Source organism: Peromyscus maniculatus, chromosome 13 (assembly GCF_049852395.1).
Source record: "Peromyscus maniculatus bairdii isolate BWxNUB_F1_BW_parent chromosome 13, HU_Pman_BW_mat_3.1, whole genome shotgun sequence".
In the NCBI taxonomy this organism is placed as follows: domain Eukaryota; kingdom Metazoa; phylum Chordata; class Mammalia; order Rodentia; family Cricetidae; genus Peromyscus; species Peromyscus maniculatus.
In genome coordinates, this window is record NC_134864.1 from 3,384,129 (window position 1) to 3,410,914 (window position 26,786).

The 26,786-nt window shown below is 44.2% G+C and overlaps 1 protein-coding gene across 8 annotated transcripts in view; it reads left to right on the forward strand.

The window, feature by feature from the left end:
• The first annotated feature begins 206 nt into the window (after positions 1-206).
• Positions 207-26,786, forward strand: part of LOC102916734 (nuclear autoantigen Sp-100-like) — a 75,597-nt gene continuing 49,017 nt past the window's right edge. For 5 of the 8 annotated variants that reach the window (XM_076549475.1, XM_042259738.2, XM_076549477.1 and 2 more), the window contains exons 1-9: positions 216-343; positions 3,715-3,817; positions 11,456-11,612; positions 14,216-14,384; positions 15,291-15,362; positions 17,691-17,756; positions 19,414-19,503; positions 21,065-21,199; positions 21,550-21,624. In XM_076549475.1, coding sequence (XP_076405590.1) covers positions 3,816-3,817; positions 11,456-11,612; positions 14,216-14,384; positions 15,291-15,362; positions 17,691-17,756; positions 19,414-19,503; positions 21,065-21,199; positions 21,550-21,624 — 766 coding nt within the window. In that variant the 5' untranslated portion in view covers positions 216-343; positions 3,715-3,815. Of the gene's footprint in view, positions 344-3,714; positions 3,818-11,455; positions 11,613-14,215; positions 14,385-15,290; positions 15,363-17,690; positions 17,757-19,413; positions 19,504-21,064; positions 21,200-21,549; positions 21,625-26,786 lie in introns of all 8 variants that reach the window. The other 3 variants (XM_042259739.2, XM_076549478.1, XM_076549480.1) reach the window with 2 other exon arrangements.

The window sequence follows — 26,786 nt, forward strand, 5'->3', positions numbered from 1 at the left end:
TGTGCATAAAGAAGGTCACTCCTAGGAACTGGCCCTGCTTGTCACTGGTGGGCCCCTTGGTAATCCACTAGGTTCCCCCCCCCCCTTTCTCCTCCTCCCTGCCACCACATTTCAGGAAAGAAGGAAGGGACAGTATTTCGCAACAGCACATTTGAGATTAGAAAAATACTTTCGTTTTTCTTTTCCCCATCAGGGCGGAGTCCTCCCTGGTGAGTTAGTAGTCAGGCTGACTTCCTGCTCTCAGCTGTGGGCCACAACTGACAGTCTGGAGTCCTATGTGGAGACGGAGGGACCAGAGCTCACTCTCCTAGGTCCCAGGCAAGAGGAACAGCTTCAGCAGCAGGTGGGTCTTTCTCCCTCTCTACCTTGGCGCTCTGACAACGTGGGTGATTTCATGTGTTGATTAAGTGGCTGCAGCTTCAGTCCAAACCTGGGACATGAAGAACTTTTGCCCTGGAGAAGAGGAGAGGCCAGAGGGGTGGGTGGAAGAGACAGAGAGACACAGAGGAACAGAGGGAGAGACAGACAGAGACAGAGAAAGACAGACAGAGACAGAGACAGGTAGACAGAGAACACCTGGAGTTTTCAACACTGGGTAAGATATAAGGCCGGCTTGTCCCGATGCACAGTCATAGCTTTCTTTGTGACCACTGCTCCGCTGTCAAAAGGAGACTCTGGTCACACCTGTCAGGGACTCCTGGGGACCTCTGTGGCATGCTTCTGAGTTCCTCCTGAACTCTGAGTGCTGTCAGTCCCTCTGCCTCTCTCTCTTTTCCTAAGTCACCTCAGGAAGAAGGTGAAATAGCCGAGGCTCAGGGTAAACAGCTGCCCCGCCCCCATCCTGGTCTCCTACCTGTCTGGAAGGACTTGTCACCTAGGAAGCTGTCCCCAGGGCCACTCCTGGTCTGAGCTCTCACTGTCAGATTTTGATCCGAGGAAGACATAAAAGGCCCTCGATAGCAAAGGCCAGGGCCAGATGCAGGTTTATTTCCCTATCGTGTCTGTCCTGGGCCAATGACACCTCTGACAGGGGACGGTAGAGCTCTGTGCTCCAGCAGTGGTGGCTCATATGTGCTGCTCAGAAACAGTGTTAGTGTGTCTGCCACGGCCAAGGAAGCCGTGCAGTTGTTCCGATACTGCAGTGGGAACCGGGGCCTTCAATATGCGTGACTCTCTATCTCTGTTTTAAAGATTGTAGAACCAAGGTTTTGCTAAGTTACTCAGGCTGGCCTTGAACCTGTACAGGATCCTGTTGTCTGGGTCTTTTGAGAGACTGGGGTTTCAGGCCTGCACCATCAGGCCCATTTCATAATAGAATGTGGTTAATAAGCTGTCAAATCTTGTGGAAATACAGAATGAATAAAACCACTGTGCCCCCCCACACACTCCCATAGCTCCTAGTCTTGAGTTCAAGTTTCCTTTTTTTCTTTTCTTTTTAAATTTAAGACAGAGTCTCTTGATCTTTTTATTATGTAGTCTAGGCTGTCCTAAACTTGTTTATGTAGAACAGGTTGGCCTGAGACTCACAATACAAATCTGTTTCTGCCTCCCAAGTACTGGCACTAAAGGTGTGAACCTGGATCTTCCTTATATTCTGAAATATATTTACACTCCCCCCCCCACCTCTCTCAATCTGTGTGTGTGTGTGAGAGAGAGAGAGACAGAGACAGAGACAGTCCCTCCTCTCTCTCAATCTGTGTGTGTGTGTGAGAGAGAGAGAGAGACAGAGACACAGAGAAATACAGAGAAATACACAGAGAGAGAGCCATTAGGTCAGGTGCCTTTGGAGGCTAGAAGGTGTCAGATCCCCTGTAGTTGAAGTTACAGATGGCTATGAGCTGCCAAACATGGGTGCTGGGAACTGAACACCGGTCCTTGGGAGGAGCAGCCAGTGCTCTAAACCGCTGACCTATCTCTCCAGCCTCTTCAGCTTTTCCTATGCTTTTCTGTGTAAAGCTTGTTTTCATAATGTGTAATGTGTATTTTCATTTTATAATGTTCTGTGTTTTGAGCCTTAGATTATTTAAAAAGTAGGAACCTTTGTGAAGTCCTCACCATAATGCATGTACATTCACTTGGTTCTTTTTACTGGTTATCTGCTGCTATTCAGATGACTGGTATATGAACCGAGAGATTCATAATTTTTATTGTGTTTACTTAGGTGTGCATGTGTGTGCAGCCATGAATGTGTCATGGAGTCAGGAGACAACGTAGAGGAGTTGGTTCTTTCCTTCTACCTTGTGGTTTCTGGGGATCTAACCGGAGTCATCCACCTTGGTTGCTGGCTCCTTTATTAACTGAGCCATCTTGCCAGTCCTTACCCTGAGTTTAAACCAGTCTTCTTTTGATGGACATTTAGGTCACTACCACAGTTCACTGTCGCCAGCAAGCTGTGAGAACAATGGCCATATAGTGCATGTTGCTTGCTTTCACTTGTCTTGGGTCTAAAACAAATAAGAGTAGAGTTCCTGAGTCAAAGGGCAGCAGTGACCGCTTGTCTTTAGATGCTGCTCATGGCCTGTGCGGAGGAGGCAGGGTCAGTGTGCTTCCCTGTCAACAGCAAAGGAGATGAGGAGTCCTCGCTCCCTCAGCCAGAGTGTGGCGCAGCAGAGATGTGTGTTTGCATTCTCCCTAGTAAGTGGGAACGGGCTGCTTCTCCTGTGCACCCTGGTCAATTCCCTCTCCTTCCACTGCTTTATTTTTCACCACCCTTAATCAGATGTTGGTCCTTCCTCCACATGTTTGCTAAATATCCGGGGAGACTGTGGAGATGATCCATCCGGTGTTGATATTTTGTGTATTTGCTGAGTTCTCTCTTCTACAAAGTTAAAATTTGAGTTTCAGTCTTGACCTTGTAAGAAAAAAGCATCCTCAAATAAAGTGATACCAGAAGCCACTGACAAAATCAAACACCTCTTGGGTTTTACATTTCTGCTTGCAGAGCCTGGGTTTGAACCTAGAATTTTTGAACCTTTCTGCTTACCAGGCAACTTCTCTACCACTGAGCTATACTCAAGACCTCTTTTCACTTTTTAATTTTGAGATAGCATCTCAATCAGTTGACCTTGAGACTGTAATTCTCCTGCCACAGCTTTCTGAATAGGTCAGCTTATAGGCCTGCCCCTCCAGGCCTGGCATGAGTTCTTGTTTGGTTTGTTTTGGCCACAGTTCTACAGTCTTCTAGAAACAGAGCTTAGTCTATCTTCCTTCAGAGAAGGTTTCTTTTCTTGTATCTGTCTCCACTTTTAGGCAAAAGTACTCTCTACTGGAGCCACCTCAGCCTCCCCGGTTCTCACCACCCCATGCTTCCCTCTTTCTGATTTGTAACTTTCCATCCTTAAGGGCTGTCTCCAACTCTTCCTCCATGACATGGACTTGATTTTTAGTATGTTTGTTTCTTGTCACTTCTAAAATTAAATAATTTTGTGGTTTTTTTTGTGTGTGTTTGTCAGTGCAGTGTGCATGTGTGTGTGAATGCAGTGTGTATGTGTGTGCAAATGCAGTGTGCATGTGTGTGAATGCAGTGTTATGTGAGTGTGAATACAGCGTGTATGTGTGTGTGGATGCAGTGTGTGTGTGTGTGTGTGTGTGTGTGTGTGTGTGTGTGTGTGTGTGTCATGGCACATGTGCGGAGATCAGAAGTCAGTGTGGGGTGTTGGTTCTCACCTCCCACCTCGTTTGAGGAAGGTTCTCTCATTTGCCTGTTCCCACTAGGCTGGCTGGATGGTGAATCTTACATGGATTCTCCTGTCTCCCTCTCCTATTGAGTTGCAGATGTGCTGGAACTGCAGACAGCCCTGAAATATCTGGCTTTTATGTGAGTTCTGGGGATTTCAACTCATGTCTTTACACATATGGTTCAAGCCATTGAACCACCTCCCTAGTCCTGACTTCTAATTTAATTTTAAAAATTATTTTATTATTTTATGTGTATGGGTGCTTTGCCTGCATGTGTGTCCATGCAACATACCATGACTGGTGCCCCAGAAAGCTATAAGAGGGTGTCAGATTCCCAGGGGTTCCAGACACTTATGAGTCACCATGTGGGTGCTGGAAACTGAACCTGGATCCCCTGGAAAAGCAGTCAGTGCTCTTAACCACTGAGCCACCTCTCCATCCCCTAAATTTCTAGCTTTTGAAGAACTAGATTGGGATGAGGGGTCTTAGGTTATCAACACACTTTGTGAGTTCTTCTGAAGGCTCTGTGTGTTAACTTCCTGCCCATCTTCATCCCCGTTGACTTCAGCTCTTGATCTCCACAAAGTGCTTTGAGGACAGTTTCCTAACGTCGGTCATTTTTCCAGATGGGGTCTTCCTGAGGCTTCCAGTCTACTGTCCTTTATTTACTGTGTGCTTCCTGTGGTTTGCAGTCCATCTCACTTATGGTCGGACCTGGGCAGCTCACACCACACTTAGCTTTCCACAGATGTAATCTGGGGATGTGTTTTTGTTTTCTATCTGAGGTTTTGTTTTGATTCCTATTGGTTTCTGAGGACATCATTGGTTGATCCCCAAGGGCCTCTACAGGCCTTTGTGTTTCTGGATTCTTCTCCTCTGCCATTGACTATGGTGACCCCTCTGTCATAAAGCAGAAGGTGCCATCACAGTGTGTCCTACCCAGTGAATGCACTGTGGATACTTTATGAGGATGATCCCCATGGGCTCATAGATGTGAATACTTGCTAATCAGGGAGTGGCACAATTTGAAAGGACTAGGAGGTGTGGTCATGTTGGAGTTAGAGTGTCACTGGGTGTGGGCTTTGAGGTTTCCAAAAGCCATTCCGAGCCCAAAGTCTGTCTCTTCCTGCCGCCTGCGATCCACATGTAGAGCTCTCTGCTCCTTCTCAGGCACTCTGTTACCCGATGACAATGGATTAAACCTCTGAAACTGTAATCAAGCCACAATTAAATGCTTTCCTTTTGAAAGAGCTGCTATGACCATGGTGTCTCTTCAGAGCAATAGAACACTGACTGAGACGTCCTGTGTTTGTGGGACTTCCTTTGCTGTCAAGCTTCCAAGCCACACAGCACAGAACACTTTGAAATGCATTCATGGTTGACATAACCTGGGGAAACCACAGAACTTACCAAGAAGCAGTTCCAGCTTGGGCCGGCCCCTCCTCATGTTGACGGTGAAAATCGCATGTAGTCTCTGACAGTGGCAGGGCTGGATTCCTGTACACTGCCACCCTGTGTGACTTTCGGTTCCTATTTCTGTCCCAAACACCTATATATAGTTAGACTCAAGTTTCCAGCCCTGATAATATAAAAATGGCTTGTCGTTTTTTCTTTTATTTTTTAAGTATAAAGTGGTTTTTCTAAAATTAGATTTTTCATTTTATTCTTTATGTGTATTCAGAGTGTTTTGCCTGTATTTCTGTGTGATACACACATATGTGCTTGTTACCCTATACCACATAGATGTCAGAAGAGGGCATCAGATCCCCTTGAACTGAAATTATGGGTGGTTATAAACCACCACGTGGGTGTGAGAAATTGAACCCAGGTCCTATGCAAGAGCAAAAAGTGACTAACCACTGAGCTTTCTCTCCAGCCCCTGGCTCAAGTCTTCTGACTTTTAAGTCTCACAATCTCCCGCCTCCTCTCTCTTGTGCTTTTTGTTTTGTTTTCTGTGATTTTTTGAAAAAGGGTTTCTCTGTGTAGCCCTGGCTGTCCTGGAACTTGCTCTGTAGACCAGGCTGGCCTACGAACTCAGAGATCTGCCCTCCTCTGCTTCCCGATGCCAGGATTAAAGGCGTGCGCCACCACTGCCGGCCTGGCTACGTTCCCTTCTACAATGATTTAAACACGTTCTTCTAATGCTCATGCCACCTGTGTCATGTTTCCTCAGTAATGAGAGGAAGCAGAGGTGTCTGGATCCCGCCCTCACTACAGTCCTCATGGCCGTCAACTGATTGAAGCCGTAGTTTATAGCTTGAGTTCTCGAAACAACCTGTGCGGTTCTTTTTCCTCCCTAAGATTTTTCTCCTACATCTTTATTACAATCTGTCTTTATTTTATTGTTGTTTTACTTTTATGAATCCCCATTTAGACTTGCCTGAGTTTATAAGTTGATGTCATGTATCCATTTGGAAAACTCCCCAGTCATTATTTCTGCGTGTATTACATTCCTGTATTTTTGGTTGTGAGCCTAGCCTTTAATGCCTGAGCCATCTCTCCAGACACACACACACACACACACACACACACACACACACACACACACACACACATTTTATTCCTTCTATTTCTATATCTTTCTTTCTCCTTTCCTCCCTTTTTCCTTCATTCCATTGTCTTACAGAGTATTAGGTTTCTTTTCTTTTGAAAAAAGATGTCTTATTTATATTTTATGTATGTGAATGTTTCATCTGCACGTACATAAGTGCGCCACATGTGCGCTTGGTGTTCACGGAGGGCACAACAGGGTGTCAGGTCCCTTGAAACGAGTTACAGATGGCTGCGAGCCACCGTGTGGGCACTGGAATTGAACTCATATCCTCTGAAAGAGCAGTAAGTACTCTTAACCGCTGAGCCTCTCTCCAGCCCAGAGAGTAATGGGTTTCATTCTGACATTTCATGAAAGTGTATCAGTGTTTAACTCTCTAGGATTGAAGGTACGAGGGAGGTTCCATGTCCAGACTGTCTCTTATGGTTTTTCCTGAATTATTCTCATTTAAATTGTTTATTCTGTGTTAGTTGGATGTTTTCTATTGCTCTGTCTTCTGGATTGCCCCTTCACCAATAGTGTGTTGTTTAGTTTTCCTATTCTTCTCTTAAAACCTTCTATCAAGTTCAAGGAACCTAAGAGCTGGACAGATGGTTCAGCAGTTAAGAGCACTGGCTGCTCTTCCAGAGGACCTGGGTTCAATTCCCAGCACCAATCTAGTGGTTCACAATTGTCTGTAACTCCAGTTCCCAATTTGACACCCTCTTCCAACCTGTTAGAGCATTAGGAAGACATGTGATGCACAGATATACCTATACACAGACAAAATACCTACACACAGAAAGTAAAATAAATACACAGAAAATAAAATAAATACACAGAAAATAAAATAAATACACAGAAAATAAAATAAATACACAGGAAAAATAAATACACAGAAAATAAAATAAATATACAGAAAATAAAATAAATACACAGAAAATAAAATAAATACACAGAAAATAAAATAAATACACAGAAAATAAAATAAATATACAGAAAATAAAATAAATACACAGAAAATAAACTAAATACACAGAAAATAAAAACAATACGTTAGAAATTTTGCGGTGCCTCTGAACTTCCTGAGACATGCTTTTTCCCAATGCCTGTAAAATTATGTTTATTTACTTTGGAGGTGTAAATTTTTTAGCTAAACTTATAAAAACAAAACAAAAAACACTTTTGCCATCCTCTAGAAGTCATCTGTGGTTAATATATTATGTACCCCAATATATTGTGTACCCTAATAAAACTTACCTGGGGTCAGAGAACAGAACAGCCACTAGATTAGATATAAAAGGCCTGACAGTGGTGGCACACGCCTTTAATCCTAGCATTCCAGAGGCAGAGATCCATCCCAATCTCTGTGAGTTCAAGGCCACACTAGGAACAGAGCCAGGCATAGTGGCACACACCTTTAATCCCAGCACTTGAGATCTCTTGTCTTTGCTTGGGCAGAACATTTGCCTTTAATCCCAGGATTTGAGATCTCATGTCTTGCTTGGGAAAGACACACACTTTTAATTCCAGGAAGTAATGGCAGGAAGCAGAAACATATAGGTGTGAGGACCAAGAACTAGACCTTTTAAGCAGTTCAACTAAGACCCTTTAGAGTGAGGACTCAGAGGCTCTTGGGCTGAGAATTTCCTAGAAGGCTTTTAAGCAGTTCAGCTGAGATTCATTCAGGTGCAGACTCAGAGGCATTCAGTCTGAAAAAACAGGATCAGCTGAGGAATGGCGAGGTGAGGTTGGCTGTGGCTTGTTATATTCCTCTGATCTTTCAGCGTTCACCCCAATATCTGGCTCCAGGGTTTTTTTTTTTTAAATTAATAAGACCATTTAGCAACTCATCTTGCAGTCATCGGCACAAATGAAGACCTTACAACACTCTAGGAACAACAGAACATGATGTAAACTGTTTAAATTTGAAAGTGGTGGTTCCTGCCTGCAATCCCAGCACTTGAGAGGCTGACAGGGGGTTCCTATCAGTCTGAGACCATCCTAGTCTACAGAGTAGATAACAGGCTAATGTGGGCTACATAGTGAGTTAGTCTCTCTCTGTCTCTTTTAAAAGAAAAGGAATTTTTTAATTTCATTTCAAAATATATCATCTTGTACATTGTTTTTGTTGTTGTTGTTGTTGTTATTCTTTTCAAGACAGGGTTTCTCTGTATAGCCCTGGCCGTCCTAGATCTTGCTCTGTAGATCAGACTGGTCTCAAACTCAGAGATCTGCCTGGATCTGCCTCCCGAGTGCTGGGATTAAAGGCGTGCACCACCACTGCCTGGCATATGTTGATTTTTGTATCCTGTGATTTTACTGAATCTATTAATTAGTACTAATGTGTGTGTATAAAATTTAGGATTTTCTATAAATAATAACGTGATTTTCAAACAGTTTTACTTATTCTCCCTCCCTCCTTCCCTTTCTTCTTCTCTCCTTCCTTCCAGTGTAGTATAAAGAGAGAGTTTGGGAGTGACACCCTTTTCTTGTCCCTTTCCTTGTCCCTGACCTCAAAGGGAAAAATCTCTCAGCTTTTTGCTCCTGAGAATAGTATTATGGCTTCCTCATATATGATCTTTATTATACTGGGGTACAGTTCTTCTAGGCTGAATTTTTGAGAGGTTTATCTTTTATCATGAGAGCATGCTGAGTTTCGCCCAGTGCCTTTTCGGCATCTGTTGATGGGATACAGTTTACTTTTTGCCCTCTATTAATGTGATGTAGCCCATTTACCCATGTGCAAATGTTGACGCTTTCTTGTTTTGCTTCATCCAAGTGGGGTGACGTGAAATGCCTGACGTTTGTGGAAGGGTTTCTGGGTTGGTCTCCTGTCCATGGATTTTATAAACTAGGTTCTGAGGACAGACAAGTGTCAGAGGACAGACAAGTGGACAGTTTACTTTCCTTAGCCATGAGTACCAAAGCCATTCTCCGCAGTTAGGAAAGTGTCAGTTTGGTTACATGTTGTGTCTGTGACACAGGCTGGCTTCTTCTGAGCCTGGACAGAGACACTGTTTGGGACCCTTGGTCTGTCAGGGCTAGAAGCTATGCTCTGAAGTTAGGCAGGCTGCCAGGGTGGCTGTTGGCCTAGGTGAGGCCATAGGCTAGGCTCTGAGCCAGATGTGGCCGCTTGGTATTGGGCTGCTAAGATGGGTGGAGCCAAGGCTGTGCTCTGCCAGTGAGGCAGAGCCAATATATTGTCCTGGGGAGTAGGCTGGCTCTGGGGCCACACTGGAATGCTGGCTAGGAAAGGCTGGTCAGCGTGGTGCCTGGACAGACGGAGGCAGAAGCCTAGCTCTGCAGATGAGAGCAGCTGACTGGGCTCTCCCATGGGTGCCACTGATAGAGGAGCCACAGCTCCATCCCCAGCGTCACATCCCTGCCCCATTCTTTGTTTTTCAGTGGTCCACTGCTGAGTCATTCAGTGTTCCTCACTGAGCAAAACAGATGGAGTTCTCGGGAGCTGTATGTTCCCATTTGCCTCTGTTTCCCTACTAGAGAGAAACCTTAGATTCAGGGTCACCATCTTGCTAAGGCCTGTTCCAGCCTGAGGAAGGGGCAATGCAGTCAAAGTGGAACTGCTTCTCTTGCCCTTCTGATGTGGGTTTTGTGGCCCATGGGTAAGGTTCAGTCTCATCCTCCAGTTATTGTGTGTGTGAGGATAGTTGCTGGTCAATTCTTCTGTGTGGGGATTAAAGTCATAGACATCCTGACATCAGCAAGATGTCTTTTAACCTAAGGGCTATCTGTCACCTCCTGACATTCCTGTTCAGACCGTGGAAACATCCAATCATACAGTGTCTTGTTTAGGGTTTCTATTGCATTGATAAAACACCATGACCAAAACCAATTTGGTGTGGAAAGGGTTTTTTTGGCTTACACATCCACATCACAGTCCATCATCAAAGGAAGTCAGGAACCTAAAGGGAGGAACTGAAGCAGAAACTATGGATTAGCACTGCTTCCTGGCTGGATCAGTTTGCTTTCTTAAATACCCCAGGACCACCTGTCCAGGGGAGACAATCCCATGGTGAACTGGACCCTCCCACATCAATCACCAATCAAGAAAATGCTCCACAGACTTGCTTATAGGCAATACAGATGGAGGCATTCTTTTTTCCAATTAAGGTTCTTCTTTTCAAATAACTTTAGCTTGTGAAAAGTTGACAAAACAAACAAACAACTTTTAAAAACCCAAACCAACCAGGACACAATGTGTGTTTGTCATTCACAGTATCTACCTTTTCCCACTCCAGAGGAAAAATGCAGCCCGACACTTTATCAAGCTGCTCATCTTTTTGGATATCCATTTTCATTTTTTGACAGTGTTTGGAGTATAATTTATTTGCAATAAAATTTACCCATTTGAATATACAATCCAATGACACTTCACAGAGCCATGCAACCAGCACCACAGTCCAGGTTTGGAACTTTGGATTACCCATGCCCAGAAGAGCCCTTCCCGGATGTGTGCAGTCCATTCTGGGTCTCCTTAGTCCACGCAACCACTTATACATCTGTCTCTATAGATTACATCTCTGGGCACTTCATAGAAATGGAACTATACATTGTGTGGCCTTCTGTGTTTGGCTTCTTTTGTTAAGAAAATATATCTTTGAGATTTATTCACGTTGCAGAATGTACTAGCATTTTGCTCCTATTTATTGAGAAATAATATTTCATTGTATGGATTGTCCATTTTTATTTTTCTACCCTCCAACTAAAGGCCATTTTTACTGTTCCCTATCTTTTGGCTATCAATAATGCCACCAGAAATATTTGCATATAAGTTGGTGAGAATATTCCCTTTCTCCTGTATGAAAAGAGATAATCGTGGATATTTTGAATCATAATAACATTATGTTTAACTTTATTTTTTGTAAGTGTGTAGATGTGCAGCATAATGCATGTATGTGCAAATGATCACATGTGTGAGGGCTTATGTGTGCAGATGCACATGTATGTGTGTGCACATGTGTGTGGAAGTCAGAGATTGATGCTCAGAGTCTTCCTCCATCAATCTCTCTCATATATAATGAGGCAGGGTCTCTCTCACTTTACACAGAGCTTGCCAATTTATTGGAGTTAACTCATTTTACGTTGGGGTTAACTCAAAACCACATATCTATGTAGGTTAGTTCTTTACAGTCTTTCTTTCATATATAAAAACTATATTTTCCAGAAGCATGTAATCCAATAGTCCTGATGATCATTTTCCCATGGTATTTCCTCCCCCTCCAGGATGTCCACAGAACAGCAGGACCCAGGGAATTTCTTTAAAGATATATTACTGCACTTCAAAGCACATAGAGTGAAGATTTCATTTGCAATAAAAACGCCATTTCCTTTTTTTGAGATCCTCCGTGACACCGAGCTCATCACTGAGGAAATGTATGATGTAAGTGAAGTTTGTTACGTCTTTACCTGGTAAACAAGCTCCAGATGAAGTTACACTTTGATATCTTAGAACTAAACTGGATGACTGGCAGGTTTTCAAGGTTGCACTTAATTTTTACAGAAAGATGTCATTTGTTACATGGGTACATGTGCTCGTGTGTGTGTGTGTGTGTGTGTGTGTGTGTGTGTGTGTGTGTGTGTGTGTGTGTGTTCACATAGGTGCTGGTACCGACAGTGTTCAGAAAAGAGTTCCAGATTCCTTGGAACTGGAGTTACAGGCAGTTGTGAGCCATCTGATGTGAGTGCTGAGATTCAACTTGGATCCTCCATAAGAGCTACATGCATTCTTACCATCTTAGGCATCTCTCTAGCCCCTGGACTTAATATTTGACAAAGGATTATTGACAAAGTTTTCATAGTAGTGGGTATAGATATAGTCACAATAATAAACGCATCAATTATGAATCAGAATTCTGAACTCAGGTTTACTATCTGGGTTTCCTGTGAGTGATACTTACCATGTCATTATTTCTGGAAGTGTTCTCTCCAGGTATTAAGGGAGAGGAGAAGCAGAGGCCTCAGGATATGGTCCTGCTTCTATCTGAGGGAAAGGTGTTCTATGGTCCCTTCTGGAATCAGGGTGAGTATTGTTGAAGATAAGCCAGATCAGAACAGGGGTTCTCCATAGACGTTCAGTGTCTTATGCATTTTACACCATGTAATTCATGCAATTAAAAAGTAAACTAAAGCCGGGCGGTGGTGGCGCACGCCTTTAATCCCAGCACTCGGGAGGCAGAGCCAGGCGGATCTCTGTGAGTTCGAGGCCAGCCTGGGCTACCAAGTGAGCTCCAGGAAAGGCGCAAAGCTACACAGAGAAACCCTGTCTCGAAAAACCAAAAAAAAAAAAAAAAAAAAAAAAAAAAAAAGTAAACTAAATTTAAAACAAATAAACAAACTAAAAATCAAAAGCGACTTTAATTTCCTGTTGAATTATCACTGAACTGACTTAGGGATATTTCAGTGAGCACATTTTAAGTTAATAAATGTCTATTTTTTTAGCAGGGCAGTGGTGGTGGACTCCTTTAATCCCACCACTTGGGAGGCAGAGATAGGTGGATGTCTGTGAGTTCAAGGCCAGCCTGGTCTACAGAGTGAGTTTCAGTACAGACTCCAAAGCTGCAAAGAAACCCTGTCTCAAAAAAAAATGTTTAATTTAAAACCCTAGATATAGAACATTAATCCCTACAGAGTGTCTTTTTAGAACAAGTCTGTAAAATGTCTTTATTTTCATTTTGTGTGTATGAGTGTTTTGTGTTTGTGTATATATGTGCACCACTTATGTCCGTGGTGCCTTTGGAGGTCAGAAGAGAGGTCACCAGATCCTCTGGGACTGGAGTTACAGATGGTCATGAACCACCATGAGGTTGCTGGGAATCAAACCCGGGACCTCAGCAAGTGAACTCAACCACTTAACCATCTCTCCGGCCTCTCTAGGTTTTTGTTTGTTTGTTTTGTTTTGTTTTTTGCCTTATTAATATGCTGCTGTCCAGTAGAGTTACAGTCACAGGGAACAGACATCTGATTTCCTACAGGCCAATCAGTACTACTGGGAAGAGAGGAGTTTTCCAGTTAACAGAACAGATTGACCATCTACCAAGAGAGTTCACCTTTTTTTTTTCTTTTTTGAATTCATCTATTTGCTGGACAGTGGTGGCGCACACCTTTAATCCTAACACACGGGAGGCAGAGCCAAGTGAATTTCTGTGAGTTCGAGGCCAGCCTGGCCTACAGAGCAAGATCCAGGACAGGCACCAAAACTACACAAAGAAACCCTGTCTCAAAAAACAAAAACAAACAAACAAACAAAAAAGAATGCATCTATTTTTATTTCTGTGTACAAGTATTTTGCCTACATGTATGTGTGCAAACCACTTGTTTGCCTGATGCCCATATTGGCCAGAAAAGAGCACCAAATCCCTTGGAAATGATGTTACCGGTGTTTGTGAGTTGTTCTGTGGGTGCTAGGAACAAAACTAGGATTCTCTGCAAGAGCAGCAAATACGCTCAACCATGAACCATCTCTCCAGTCCCTCCATACCTAAAAAATATTGCATTTATTATTTATTTACTTGTGAGTGTTGTGTGTGTGTGTGTGTGTGTGTGTGTGTGTGTGTGTGTGTGTGTGTGTTTCTAGTGTATGGGCATATATGTATGAGCCTACTGCTGTGCATAGGTGCAAATCAGAGCACAGCTTATGACCAGTTGGTTCTCCCCTTTCACCATCTGAATCCCAGTGACTGAACACAGACCATCAGGATTGGTGGCAAGTGCCTATGACCCACTGAGTCATCTCGCCATTGTTAACCCTTACAAAAAGCGGTCCTTATTACATGTCATAAAATGACGGTGGGAACACAAAGTCACTAGTGAGTATTTTCTAAGAGAAAATATTTATTGTTTCATGAGGTAGCCATACACATATAAAGCTTTTTATTAGAGGCTATGTAGGTAGGGATGGAGGTATACTAACTGTAATTGTTTCCTAGGGCTCTTCTGTGACTTGGAAGCCTGCACTTCAATTATCTCCATTTAATATCTTTTAAGAATTTTAGAGATTCCTGTATGAACCGGGTCCCTGTAAAAAGAGTGGCCTACAGAGCCCTGGAAATACTGGAGAATAAATTTGACCTAGAGGTTCTGAGGGTACTGTTCAGTGAAGAAAACATGAAGGCATACCCGGATTTGAAATTCATTGCCAGAAGTTTTGAAAATGGTAATTGGGTTTGGCATCACCCTTTGAGATCATCGTCCTTTCTTCCCATCCTCAACAACCATGTATTAAGCATCTACCATGTATCATGTATTGCCCAGTGAAATCAGAGATGTACTAGTTTAAAAAACTAACGCTGTTATGTATCATCACAAAACTTATATCTCATGGCTATAGTCGACACCCTCCAGAGGTCTGCTAGGCTGGGTATTTAGACCAACAAGACCATGAGAGCCCCACCAGCATCAGGACAGGAAGAATAGGACAGGAAGCACTGAGTCCCACTTGCGGATCACTGCTGTCTCTCTACAGTGGAGCCCTTATAATGATATACATAACGGTCCCGCTGGTGACTACCACCCATCTTGAGTGACAGCTCAGCTCTGGGTTGCAGGATCCATCTTAATTTAGTACCACATGCTCATAGAAATCAACAATGTGTGAGCCAGTTCTCCAACCCCATCTTGTCCATCTTTAAGCCTGCCCATCATAAAGCTTCCCTCTGGTATGTGCCAGATTTCAGCCTTTCTATCCAGGAAAGTCCCCTCTTTCTTATTATACTTGTGACAGCCTGGAAGCCATGTTTTGCTTCTGTTTTCTTCTCTTTGGACATATACCTTCCCTGCCCTCTGAGCACTGGAAGAGAAATACAGTTCATAGTGTGTCTTCTACGTTTTTATTCTTGACCTTGGGTGTCTCCTTTCTGTATGGAAAGCATAAAGTCTCCCTTGGGGGAGTCTTCTTTCTCCCAGAACATGATGGATGAACTTTGTCATGTGGGACTGATTAAACTTAGGGTGACTGAAGGATTGGACATTCCTAAATGTGTAATTTGGAAATGCTGTCCCTTATCCCTACTGGAGATCTCTAATGGCTTCCTCCTCTTCTTCCCTCTCCCTTCCACTTCAGTCTCACAGAACAAATTGTGTTTCCATGGAAGTGATAGAGGGTACCCGAATTCCCAGCTATGTCTTGAACAAGGTAATTACAACTGGAGAAAGTTTCTTCTTGCTGCAGAGAATAGGCAATGAAGGGGATCCTTAGCAGAGTGTGACTCCGGGAAGAAACAGAGAATGCAGAGGGGGAGTTGGTATGAGCCTGGTGTTAGCTTTCCTGTCCTGGGACAAATCATCCCTGAGAAGCAGGACACTCAAAACTCTGAAGCAGGAGGATTGTGAGTTTGGGGCCAGCAATTTTGCATAGTAAAACTCTCTCAAAAACAAAACAGATACCTGGGAAATCAATTGATTTGGGCTCATGATTTTAGATACTTCAGCCCAGATGGTTTGACCTCACTACTTAAGACCTGTGGTGGGGCACAGCATCAAAGCAGGGGATCAAGGGGGACAAAGCTGTTTGCTTCATGGTGACCTGGAAGCAAGGAGGGAGAGGATGTGCCTGTGTCCTTCAAGGATACACCTGCAGTGATCTAATTCCTTCCACCAGGCTCTGCCTAGTAAAGGCACCACTCACACCTATTAGTGCCATTCTGAAGGGCAGGCTTCTATTACATGAGTCTGGAAGAAGGGGGCACTGGAGATCCAAACTGAGCAGCTTGTAATGGGATGTAGGATCCTGGCAGAGCAACCATGACAACAGACGGTCAGCCTGATACCCATGACGAAGGAACCTGAGCTCAGTGTCTGTGAGCCAGACTAAAACAGACTAACTACTCTGAAATAATTGTAATTTAGAAATAATTGTAATTTAGAAAAGCCCCTGAAGGAGATGACCAATATGGAACCATGAAATTTGAAGCAGTAGGGCCCATGGTAGCATCAAAGAGTGAACGCTTTTTAAGGGAATGTTCCTAATTTGTGTCAGCCCTCACATGCACTGGTCTCCCAAATAGGATTTTCGGTGGGTGAGTTTTCCCCATACCAACCAACTCTCCAGACACCAGCAGGGTGTCTTATGATGTAATCAATTCACACAAACAATAACCACATGGGAGGCAGACACCTCAAGGAATAATGGGGAGAGAACACAACACTCTCTTCCCACCCCTGGATATCCACCCTTCCAGCACTATGAAGTTTGTCAACCCCAAATCCATCTAACAGAGTTACTTAAGATTTTTAATAAAAGTTCCCTCATACTGGCATGATCGAAAAAAAATCACTAGCCATGTGATCAAGTCAACTTCTATCTCGTCTCACCTTGGAGGGTCAGCATTCCAATGCTGTCATCATGTTTTGTTCCCCTGGCAACCAGCCCTCATTCCTAAGGGTTTTCCAAACCTTACCTCTTTAATGCACACTGCGGTGTTACTGAAGAAGGCTGGCTATGCCCAATGATATATTGACTCTCTTCTCCCATTTATCACTTGGGACTTGGGAACTCACCCAGGATTTGGGAGCACTGGACAGAAGCAGGAGGTGAAGACCAAAACTAGCATTTCTTAGTATCTCACAGTGTCATACTAGATGGATTCAAACATGAGAAATGTTGTTGAGAGCAAAAAAATATTCCAGAAGAAAGGTATATAGAGGAAGACACACATCAGAGGTGGTAGAGGTGTGGGAAGAGCACACAGATTCTTTGAGAAACGGAGAAAGGAAGAGGAACGGACATGAAGAGAGCAGAAAGAATCAAGGACAATGGCAAAAGGAGCCATGTTGTTAGTTTCTTGCTCCGGTTAGCATCTACTCTTGTTAGTATCTACCCCAGCTGGTATCAATTGTTGGTATCATTTAGATGCCCAGTTGATAGGTGAGGAAGCTAAAATTGAGAGAGACCCTGTGTTCATGGGGTCATATGAACAAGCAAGAATCCAGGTACACCAGGAGGCAGAGTCTATGTTCTTGACCATGTACTGATAATCTGTTGGAAAACATGAGACAAAGATGTGGGGGGGGGAAATACAGGAAGGAATAGCAAGAATGGGATGAAATGGAGGCAAGCTGTTAGTGAGTCCTCATGAGAAGGCCAGCAGGAATTAGCCATCAGATACGTAAGGGGAGGCTGTTTTGTGAAAGGAGATATAGTCCAAAGACCACTAGAATCTCAGGTAAGGCCACTGGGCAAGGAAGCTCTGGGGACACATGCAGGCATCCTTTAGGCAGGGATATGAAGACGGGTCAACCACCCACTGCTAGAGTGGCCCAGGCAGGACTTTACTCAGTCAGAGATGACCCTTACAACCTACACTCATGACCGAGTCTAACATCAAGAATCAGGGGGAGTTTGTCGTCTCCAGATGGGCTCTGGATTGATGCTTCAAGGGGCCCTTCATCTTTTGCATCATAGAGACAGAATAGAATATCCTGCTTCAACTCCTGAAATAAACATCTAATTTTTGCTCTTTAGGACCTGGTGACAGCTGTTCTGAAGAAAGCCTGACCTTGTCACCCTCTGCCTCCTCCTCATCTGATGGTCTGTTCTTATTGACTCTATAAATGTTGCTGTCTCATCCTTTGTGACCTACTTTATTTTCTGTTGATGTGATGAAACACCATGACCTAAGACAATTTGGGGAGGAAAAAGTTTAGTTTAGCTTACAGTTTATAGCCCACCATGAAGGGACATCATGACAGGAAATAGGAGGCAGGAACCGAAGCAGAGTCCATGGAGGAATGCTGCTTACTGGCTTGCCCCTTGTGGTTTGCTCAGCCTGCTTTCTTATATATCCAAAAATCACCTATAAAAGGGTGACACCACCCACAGTGGCCTGGGCCCTCCCATGTCAATCATTAATCAAGAAAATGCACCCACAGACTTGCCTACAAGCCAATCAGAGGGAGGAATTTTTCTCAATTGAAAGTCCCTCTTCTTAGATGATCTTGTTTCCTTGACAAAAATAAAAAAGCTACCCCGCACAGCACACATGTGGGTTTCTCTTTCCTTGTGTTTCTGATGCCCACAACATTATCTGCATTTGTATTTTCTCCAAGTTCAGGGTTTAAATATTAGGGTCTTGGACCTCCGGGTTGCCTAGAAAGATTTCATCCTCTGAATGTTTTGCCCATATTCCTGAATTTACAGTTGTCTGTCTGTCTGTGCCTTGCTTGACTGACTAGATATAGCCTACATGCTCTGATCTTATGTCCAGTGGGTGGTTACAGAGGTGCAATGAACACATTCCTTCTGTAAGGCAATGAATTTTCCCCTTCAGGTTCAGCTCATAAGATCATGACACAACTGAACCTCCCAATGATACCTCCACTTGCCATCACCAGGGTAACAGGTTGAGAGTCCCTCTCTAGACAAGATAGATCACTGAAAAAAAACTTTGATTATTTATTTATTTTTTATCTATCTGTCTGTCTGTCTGTCTATCCATCTACTTGTTTATTGGATTTTTTTGAGACAGGGTTTCTCTGTGTAAGTCTAGCTGTCCTGGAATTTGCTCTGTAGACCACGCTGGGCTAAAACTCAGAGACCCACCTGCCTCTACCTCCTGAGTGTTGGGACTAAAAAGGCATGCACTACAATGGCCTGGCTCCCTTTGATGTTTGAATCAAACCCTTGAACTTCCTTAATTTAATAATTGTTTAAACTATTACTTATTTAGAATATTCTAAATTTGAGGCATTGATTATAATAATTTTCTTTTCTGCTAAATTGATACAGGTATTCTTGCATTTTTCTTCTCCATAACTTTAAAATAATGATGTATCATCCTATTCAGAAGATACAGTTCATTTCAGGGGATCCAATCTTTCACCTAACTAAGTATTTGGATTCAATTGTGCTTTAAGATCCTGGCAGATTAGGAATGTCTGGGTTGAAATTCTGTCTCTGTGACCCTAGACAGGTTATCTAGCCTCTCTGGACCCTGGTGTCATCTCCTATATGGTGGGATGTGACAGTGGTACATGCTCCAGATGGATGTCAGTGACATCATGAGAAGCATTCACACTGGTGTTTGGTACTCCATCTCTGTTGTGTGCATTTCTTGTTACTGATTCACTGACCAGTGTCATTTGTACCTGCTTCCAGAATCTAAGCTTCTCACATTGCATTAAATGGGGATTTTCTTCTCTCTGGATATCTAACATGGATACTCACGATGAAATCGATTATTCCTCAGGCTGGAGAAATAATGATAGAAGAAATACCACACTCATCCAGGGAAATCAAACTGAGAACCATCAATCCTCCGGCTTCCAGATTGACAATGGTATAACGCAATAATGTTTATTTCTTTATTCCATGACTCGTCTTTGGAAACACATCCCTGGCACTTTGGAAGTGTTACTATGTGACTTTCAGAAGGGATATGTCATTTAAGAAGAGATTTCTTAATATTGACACAATATTTTTAAATGCTTTCAAAGGTTTATTTATTTTTGTTTTATGTGTGTACATGTTGTCTGCATTTATGTATATGTACCATGTGTGTCCCTGGTGCCCTCAGAGGCCAGAACTGGAATTATAAAGAGTTGTACACCTCCATATGGACCATACCCAGGTCCTCTAGATGAGCAGTAAGTGCTCTTAAGCACTGTGACAGCTCTCCAGACACCAACTGCCCACCACACACACACACACACACACACACACAAACTCAGGAAAAAAATCTTTCCAAGTGACTTTTGAAATAATTGTTATGCATCTTAAAATCTTTCATTCAAAAAATTTTAACATTTGAAAACAGCAATATACAAGAGTCTGTATTCTTAATTGTTCCTCTGCAGGTGCAGAGTGTGAGGATGAGAAGCAGTGAATGGGTGGGATTGTTAGTGCTAAACAGTAGAAAGGGACCCAGTGGGGAGGACGGATGCAGGAGAAATAGGTGAGTTCTTTGTGAGTCTGTGGTCTGGAGAAACCCTATCTGGAAATGGCACCCTAATGATGCCAGTGACAGGGATGGATGAATATACAGAAATATAAACCAACATCCAGATGGGTCACAGGTGAACAATTAGACATCAATGTACATGTCAAATAGTCTGACCCAGCAGAGACACTGACTGTGATATACACAAACAAGGCTAGAGCTGTAAACATGCCCAGGATCCCAAAAGGCCTGGGATCTAACCACTACGGATTGTAACAAAGTGTGCACCCAGATCCACATCCCATGTTAAGGCTTCTGTAATTAATTTTTCAACTATTTTTTCTCTGCAACTTAACTTTCTGTAGAATATTAAATGAAAAACATAAAGCTGTACTGCAAATCATATTATTTGTTCACATACTGTTGAGGTTGTTGGAGTAGAGTGGGCTGGCCAGACAGACTCCACCATGGGCCAGGCAGGTTCCCTGCAGGGGAAGAGAGAACATCCATCCTGAATTTGTTTTCTCTGAGATTCATTCCTTCCCCAGCTCATGCTTGCCTCTGACCATGACCTCTGGCCTCAGGACCCTGCTTTCTTCCTTGACAAGTTCCTCTCTAGCCAGCTTCCTACAGTATTCCTGACAAGAGCGGCATCTGCAAAAGCTTATGGAGAACGGCAAAGCCAGGGATTCCTCCATCCCTATTTTGGGGCCCAGTTTGGCAGTAGATGTTCCACCACCACCCTCCGTGGCTCCACGTCCCTCCTGCAGGCCAACCCTGCTCCAGATTCTGAGTACCTAATCTCCCTGTCATTACCTGCTCCTTCAGCCCCTCCCCCAGTTCTCAGTCCTCTCTGTCTGTCTGTCTGTCTGTCTTCAGAGCCTTAGAGGGATTCCTCTTTTCCTATTGGATCCTGGTGCAATGGGCAAATAAAATGGTTATGAAACAAAATCTGTTTTAGTTTTCAGTTTAGTTGAAGACCTCGATGAAACAGTACAGATTAACGGAGTGAGAGGAGAGACCACTGGTGAGGATCCTGATGGGCTGGAGAGGCACCAAGCAGCCAGAGTGCAAGGCTCAGGCTCTGAGCCGGAGGGTAAGATGGACTGAATATGAGCATGAAGGGGAGCAGAGGAATGGGTTGGTGTCTGGTACAAGAAGAAAACTACTTAGCCAGCAAAAGGCAAAGATGAAACTTGATGCACTGTTGAGACCTGGAGGGGGAAGTTGGAAAAGCCTTACTGGGAAAAAGAGAGGCTAAAAGGCAAGAGTCAGGGGTTGGCCAGGGACTCACAAAGCACGAATGCCTTCTGGGATGGGGCGGCCATCTGTGCAGATGCAGCTAGAAGTAGGAACAAGAGATGAGAAGCAGGGTGAGGGGTAAAGACGGAAACTGGGAAAGAGCAAGGCTCTGTGGGATCTCACCTGTGGCCTTTCTACCTTCAGAGTCCTGTGAACTAAAGCTGAACGACAGACACCCACACCTGGAGCCTCACAGCCCACTGCCCAGGAACGAAGAAAGTAATTATAGCTTACCTTCCTGGCTTTGCTTCTCAGATGGTCTGTATGTGTTTGGTAGAATTTTCTTTTGATTGTTTAAAAAGATCTTAACCATTTTCAAAACTGACTATTGAAGAAGTATTATGTATGTTTGGGGCTGGGAGTACAGCTCAGTGGTGGAATACTTGTCTAGCATGTGTGAGGTCCTTAGTTCAATCCCAGCACCACACACACACACATACACACACACACACACACACACACACACACACACACACACACACACACACACCTCAGAGGCAGCATGCTGTTTTAAATATTCACTGTGAAATGGCTACATCAAGGTATGTATATTACCTCACATACACTTTTTTGGTAAGAATACTTTAAATGTATGACCTCAGCGTTTCCTTAAGAACTCACTATATTGTTAGTCTTACTATGTTGTATAATGGATGTCTTGAACTTCTTCTTCCTGGCTGAAGTTTTATGTCCACTGTGTCCTTAGCCCCTCCTCATGCCCACTTTGCTCCCCTGAATCGGACTCTTTCACATGCCACCTACAGTGAAATCGTGTAGCTTTTGCTGTTCTATGCCTGGCTTACCTCGTGTGATGATCATGTTCATCCATATTGTCTCCGCTGATGAGGTCTCCTTTGTTTGAAGGCCGACTGGGCATCTATCCTGTGTGGACACCACATTCTCTCCAGCTGCTGGCAGATGTTTAGGCTGACTCCATATGTGGAGCTTGTCAAGCTGTGACAAGTTCAGACACCTCTTTAACAGACCGAATTTAATTCTCCAAGTTATGTGTGCAGTAGAGAGGATTGTCTAATCACATGATGGTTCTATTTTCAGGTTCTTTTTTGTTTGTTTGTTTTTTGAGGAAACTCCATACTGTTTTTTTCTATGGCTGTAGGCATTTACATCCCCACTCACAGCCTACAGGGTCTCCCTTTCTCCACAGCAACACCAACACTTACTCTCGCTTGTCTTTCTGGTGGTGGCCATTCTAACCAGTGTGAGGAGGCATCTCATTGTGCTTCCCTGACCATGGTGCTGGGCACCTTTGTGTTCCTGTTGATCCTTCACTGTCCTATTGAAGCATTGAGCTTGGGCATCCTTTTATAAAGGGAAAGCTTAGCTGGGCGGTGGTGGTGCACGCCTTTGATCCCAGCACCAGGAGGCAGAGGCAGGTGGATCTCTGTGAGTTCGAGGCCAGCCTGGTCTACAAAGTGAGTTCCAGGATAGCCAAGGCTACACAGGGAAACTCTGTCTCAAATAAATAAATAAGTGGAAAGCTTTTCACCATTGAGAACCAATGTTTGCTATGAATTCCTGTATGTGACTTTGAGTTATAATTGCAATGTAATTTCTGACTTTCAAATTAGGAAGACATCTGATCCTGGCCCTTTTTTAAATATATTTTTTATTATATTTTTAATTATATTTCAACCTCATTTGTTGTGACATGTCTTAAGTCAGACAGGAGACCTTCTGCCTTCTACCTGGACATCTTTCCATAAATTTGGAAAGTTTTCTGTTGTCTATTTAAGGTTTTTCTTTTCCTGTTCCTTTACAAAGGAACTAGGCCTAGATTCTGAGGTGAGCCAGGGGTCAAGAGCCTGGGACTATAGGGTGTATCAGGCTTGGAGACTTATGTCACAGGTACTGGCCTGGACCTCATCGGGGTCTGTTTAGTGCTGAATTCACTGCAGAAGCACCAGTGTTGAGGGCCAAGGAAAACCTGGTTCTCGGCTGCTCTGTTCTGCCCCCAGCCGGAAGGTGTCGCTCTCCATGCTGGGGATTATTTAAAGTTGCTGTCTCTACCAACCCCAATATATCTTTTCTTATTTTCTTGCCTCATCTAGGTGCTCACTCAGTTCCCTTAGCCATTAGGAAGTTGTTTTCATGCAGACAGATGTCTACTGTCAGGGAGGACTGGATGGGCGGATGATTATGAGATTGCTTTCAAACCAGCTTTCTCTGTCCCTCTACATTTTTAAATTATTCTCTGCTTTTCTAGAATAGCAAACCGTTTCTTTTTTGTTTTCTTCTATGCTGTCTACACCCACCCAGACATATGGGCTTCATACCAGAGCCTCTGGGTGACTTCAGCACTTGTGAGAGGGAAAATTGTTGTTGTTCTCTTTAATAGAGGGTGCCCTGGGAAGAGAAAGCAAGGAAAGAGGGAAGGGAGGTATCAACTAGAGAAGAATAAATGGCAATGGTGGATGGGCAGGCCATTTTAGAATTGCATGGAGCCCAAGCATTCCCATGTTGGCTGATGAAATGACTAGTCCCGTTCTTCTTAGAAGTTCACGGGAAACAGAAAGCCTGTAGGACATTTCTGATCAGTGTGTCAAGGAAGGAAGGTCAGGGAAGCCCTTCTGATACAAGCCTGGCAGTGCTGCTGATCGGAGGACATTGGTGATGCTGGGGAGCTGGAGAGAAACATAAATGAGAAGGATGACCTGAGACATCCAGGAGGGGGCAACAGAGCAGACACTAGGTGTGGCGAGGAGACTCCCCAGGGCAGAGAGTGTGATGAGGAGGATCTCTCTCTCTGTCTCTGTCTCTCTACTCTTCACCTCCTTAGTTGAATGCTCAAAGTACTACCTCTGCCTCACCTTGGTCCTGGCCCTGAAATAAAGTGACTTTTAAAATACAGAGGGGGCCAGTGAGGTAGTCCTCAACACTGAAGACCTGAGTTCGAGCTCCAGGCCCACTTGGTGAAAAGAGAGAAGCCACCCTACAGCTGTTTCCTGACCACCACACACGTGCTACGTGCCCACGTGCTAAATAAGTAAATGTATAATCAATCAACCAATCAATGTAAAAAATACAGAGGAAGCAAAGTATGAGCAGAAAAATAGAAAAGCAAAGACGTAGGGGGAGATAGGCAAGGCACAGAGACTGAGATCTGGAAAACTGGCAGAATGGGCCATGAAAATGGGGGAAACTGACGTTCACTTCCACTGATAACGGTAGGATGTCCCTGTGGCATAATGACCCTGAAATCCCCTCAGACTGCAAGAGGCTTCTCTTTTCTTGTGCTTAATCACTGTATCAGATCTGCTGCTTCCTAAACATGCATCTCTGGCCCAGGCCTGCCCTCCTGCCTCATTTTTCCAAGTGCCTTGGAGACCTTCCAAAGACCCATAGAATGTCTCTATGTAGAGGTTGTTTTGGCATCTTCTGCTCAATGATATAACAGATGCCCCCCAACTTAGTGGCTTAAAGCTTCTCTCACCTTATTTGACATGGCTTTAATTACAACTTCCACCCATCTCCAGCCTGCCCCTGTGTGTTCAGCCTGCCCCTGTGTGTGCATGCCTGCCCCTGTGTGCTCAGCCTGCCCCTGTGTGTGCATGCCTGCCCCTGTGTGCTCAGCCTGCCCTTGTGTGTGCATGCCTGGCCCTGTGTGTGCATGCCTGGCCCTGTGTGTGCATGCCTGGCCCTGTGTGTGCATGCCTGCCCCTGTGTGTGCATGCCTGCCCTGTGTGTGCATACCTGCCCCTGTGTGTGCATGCCTGCCCCTGTGTGTGCATGCCTGCCCCTGTGTGCTCAGCCTGCCCCTGTGTGTGCTCAGCCTGCCCCTGTGTGTGCATGCCTGGCCCTGTGTGTGCATGCCTGCCCCTGTGTGCTCAGCCTGCCCCTGTGTGTGCTCAGCCTGCCCCTGTGTGTGCATGCCTGGCCTTGTGTGTGCATGCCTGCCCCGTGTGCTCAGCCTGCCCCTGTGTGTACATGCCTGCCCCTGTGTGTGCATGCCTGCCCCTGTGTGCTCAGCCTGCCCCTGTGTGCTCAGCCTGCCCCTGTGTGTGCATGCCTGACCCAGTCACCCCATGTGGAACCCTGTCACACTCACTTACACTAGAGCAAAGGCTTTTGTTTGGCTTTGCCCCTCCCTTCAAATCTCTTATCTTCTGCCAAAGAAAGATCTTCCAAAACTGAATTGGGCTGCAGAGATGGCTTGGTGATTATGAAGATTGGCTGCTCTCGCAGAGGACCCAGGTTCGGTTCCTAGCATCCATAACCATCTCTAACTCCAGTTCCAGGGAATCTGACACCCTTTTCTGACCTCCTCAGACACTGCGTGCACAAACTACCACACAGGGAAAACACTTACCTACATAAAACAAAAATAAAATAAGTGCAAACCACTTCCTAAGGCTTTGGAGCCCAATGCCTTCCGCAGCTGTCGGCCCCTGCCTGCACTGTCAGAGTGACAAGAAAGGCTGGCAGCCATGTTCCTGCTCCATCGCTTGCCTCTTTCCCTAACACCACATCCCACCACACCTTCTCTCGTTAGGTTCTTGCATTGGCTCTGCCCCATCTCTTCAGCTTCTGCTGTTTCTGGAAACCGTGTGATTTGGGGAGACAGTTGGATGTAAGCTCTTAAATTTGAAAACATACATGTCCCAGAGCTTAACAATCAATTCCTCAGCAGAGAAGAGGAGAAACGGATGTTAATCAGAAGACAGAGGAAAGGCTGGGCGTAAAAGATATACCTCAGTCCCAGAATTCAGGAGGAGGAGGAGAGATAGAAGATCAGGCGTTCTAGTTCTTCCTCAAGCTACATAGTTTGAGGCAAGCCTGGGCTACATGCAACCCTGTCTCAAAACAAGTGACTCAAAATACACATAAGAAAGACTGCTCCTAGCAGCACTTTTCTTAAAAACTAAACAATTGAAGCAGAGTAAGTCAGCACATTTCTTGTTTGTTTGTTTATTGTTTCTTGTCTTTTGTTTTTTGAGACAGGGTTTATCTGTGTATCCCTGGCTGGCTGTCCTGGAACTTGCTTTGTAGATCAGGCTGACCTCAAACTCAGAGATCCACCTGCCTCTGCCTCCCAACCGCTGGGATTAAAGGCGTGTGCAACTGCTGCCTGGCTTAGTCAGCATATTTCTAGAACAACAAAAATAATAATATAGAAGACTCTCACAAACATATTAATAAATGCATATTACTTATATATACACACACATATGTACGTATATAAATCTGGGAGTGTTTGGCTTCTTTGAGAACAGAGAAAAGATAACATGGTTATGATTTCTTTTATATTAGTTATATAAGTAGCAAAATTAATCTAGGTCTTGAAACTGGAGATGGTGGTTGACTTTGAGAATGACCTTGGGGACAGTGGAACATGTCACCCAGAGGCCCCAGAGCATTGGTCA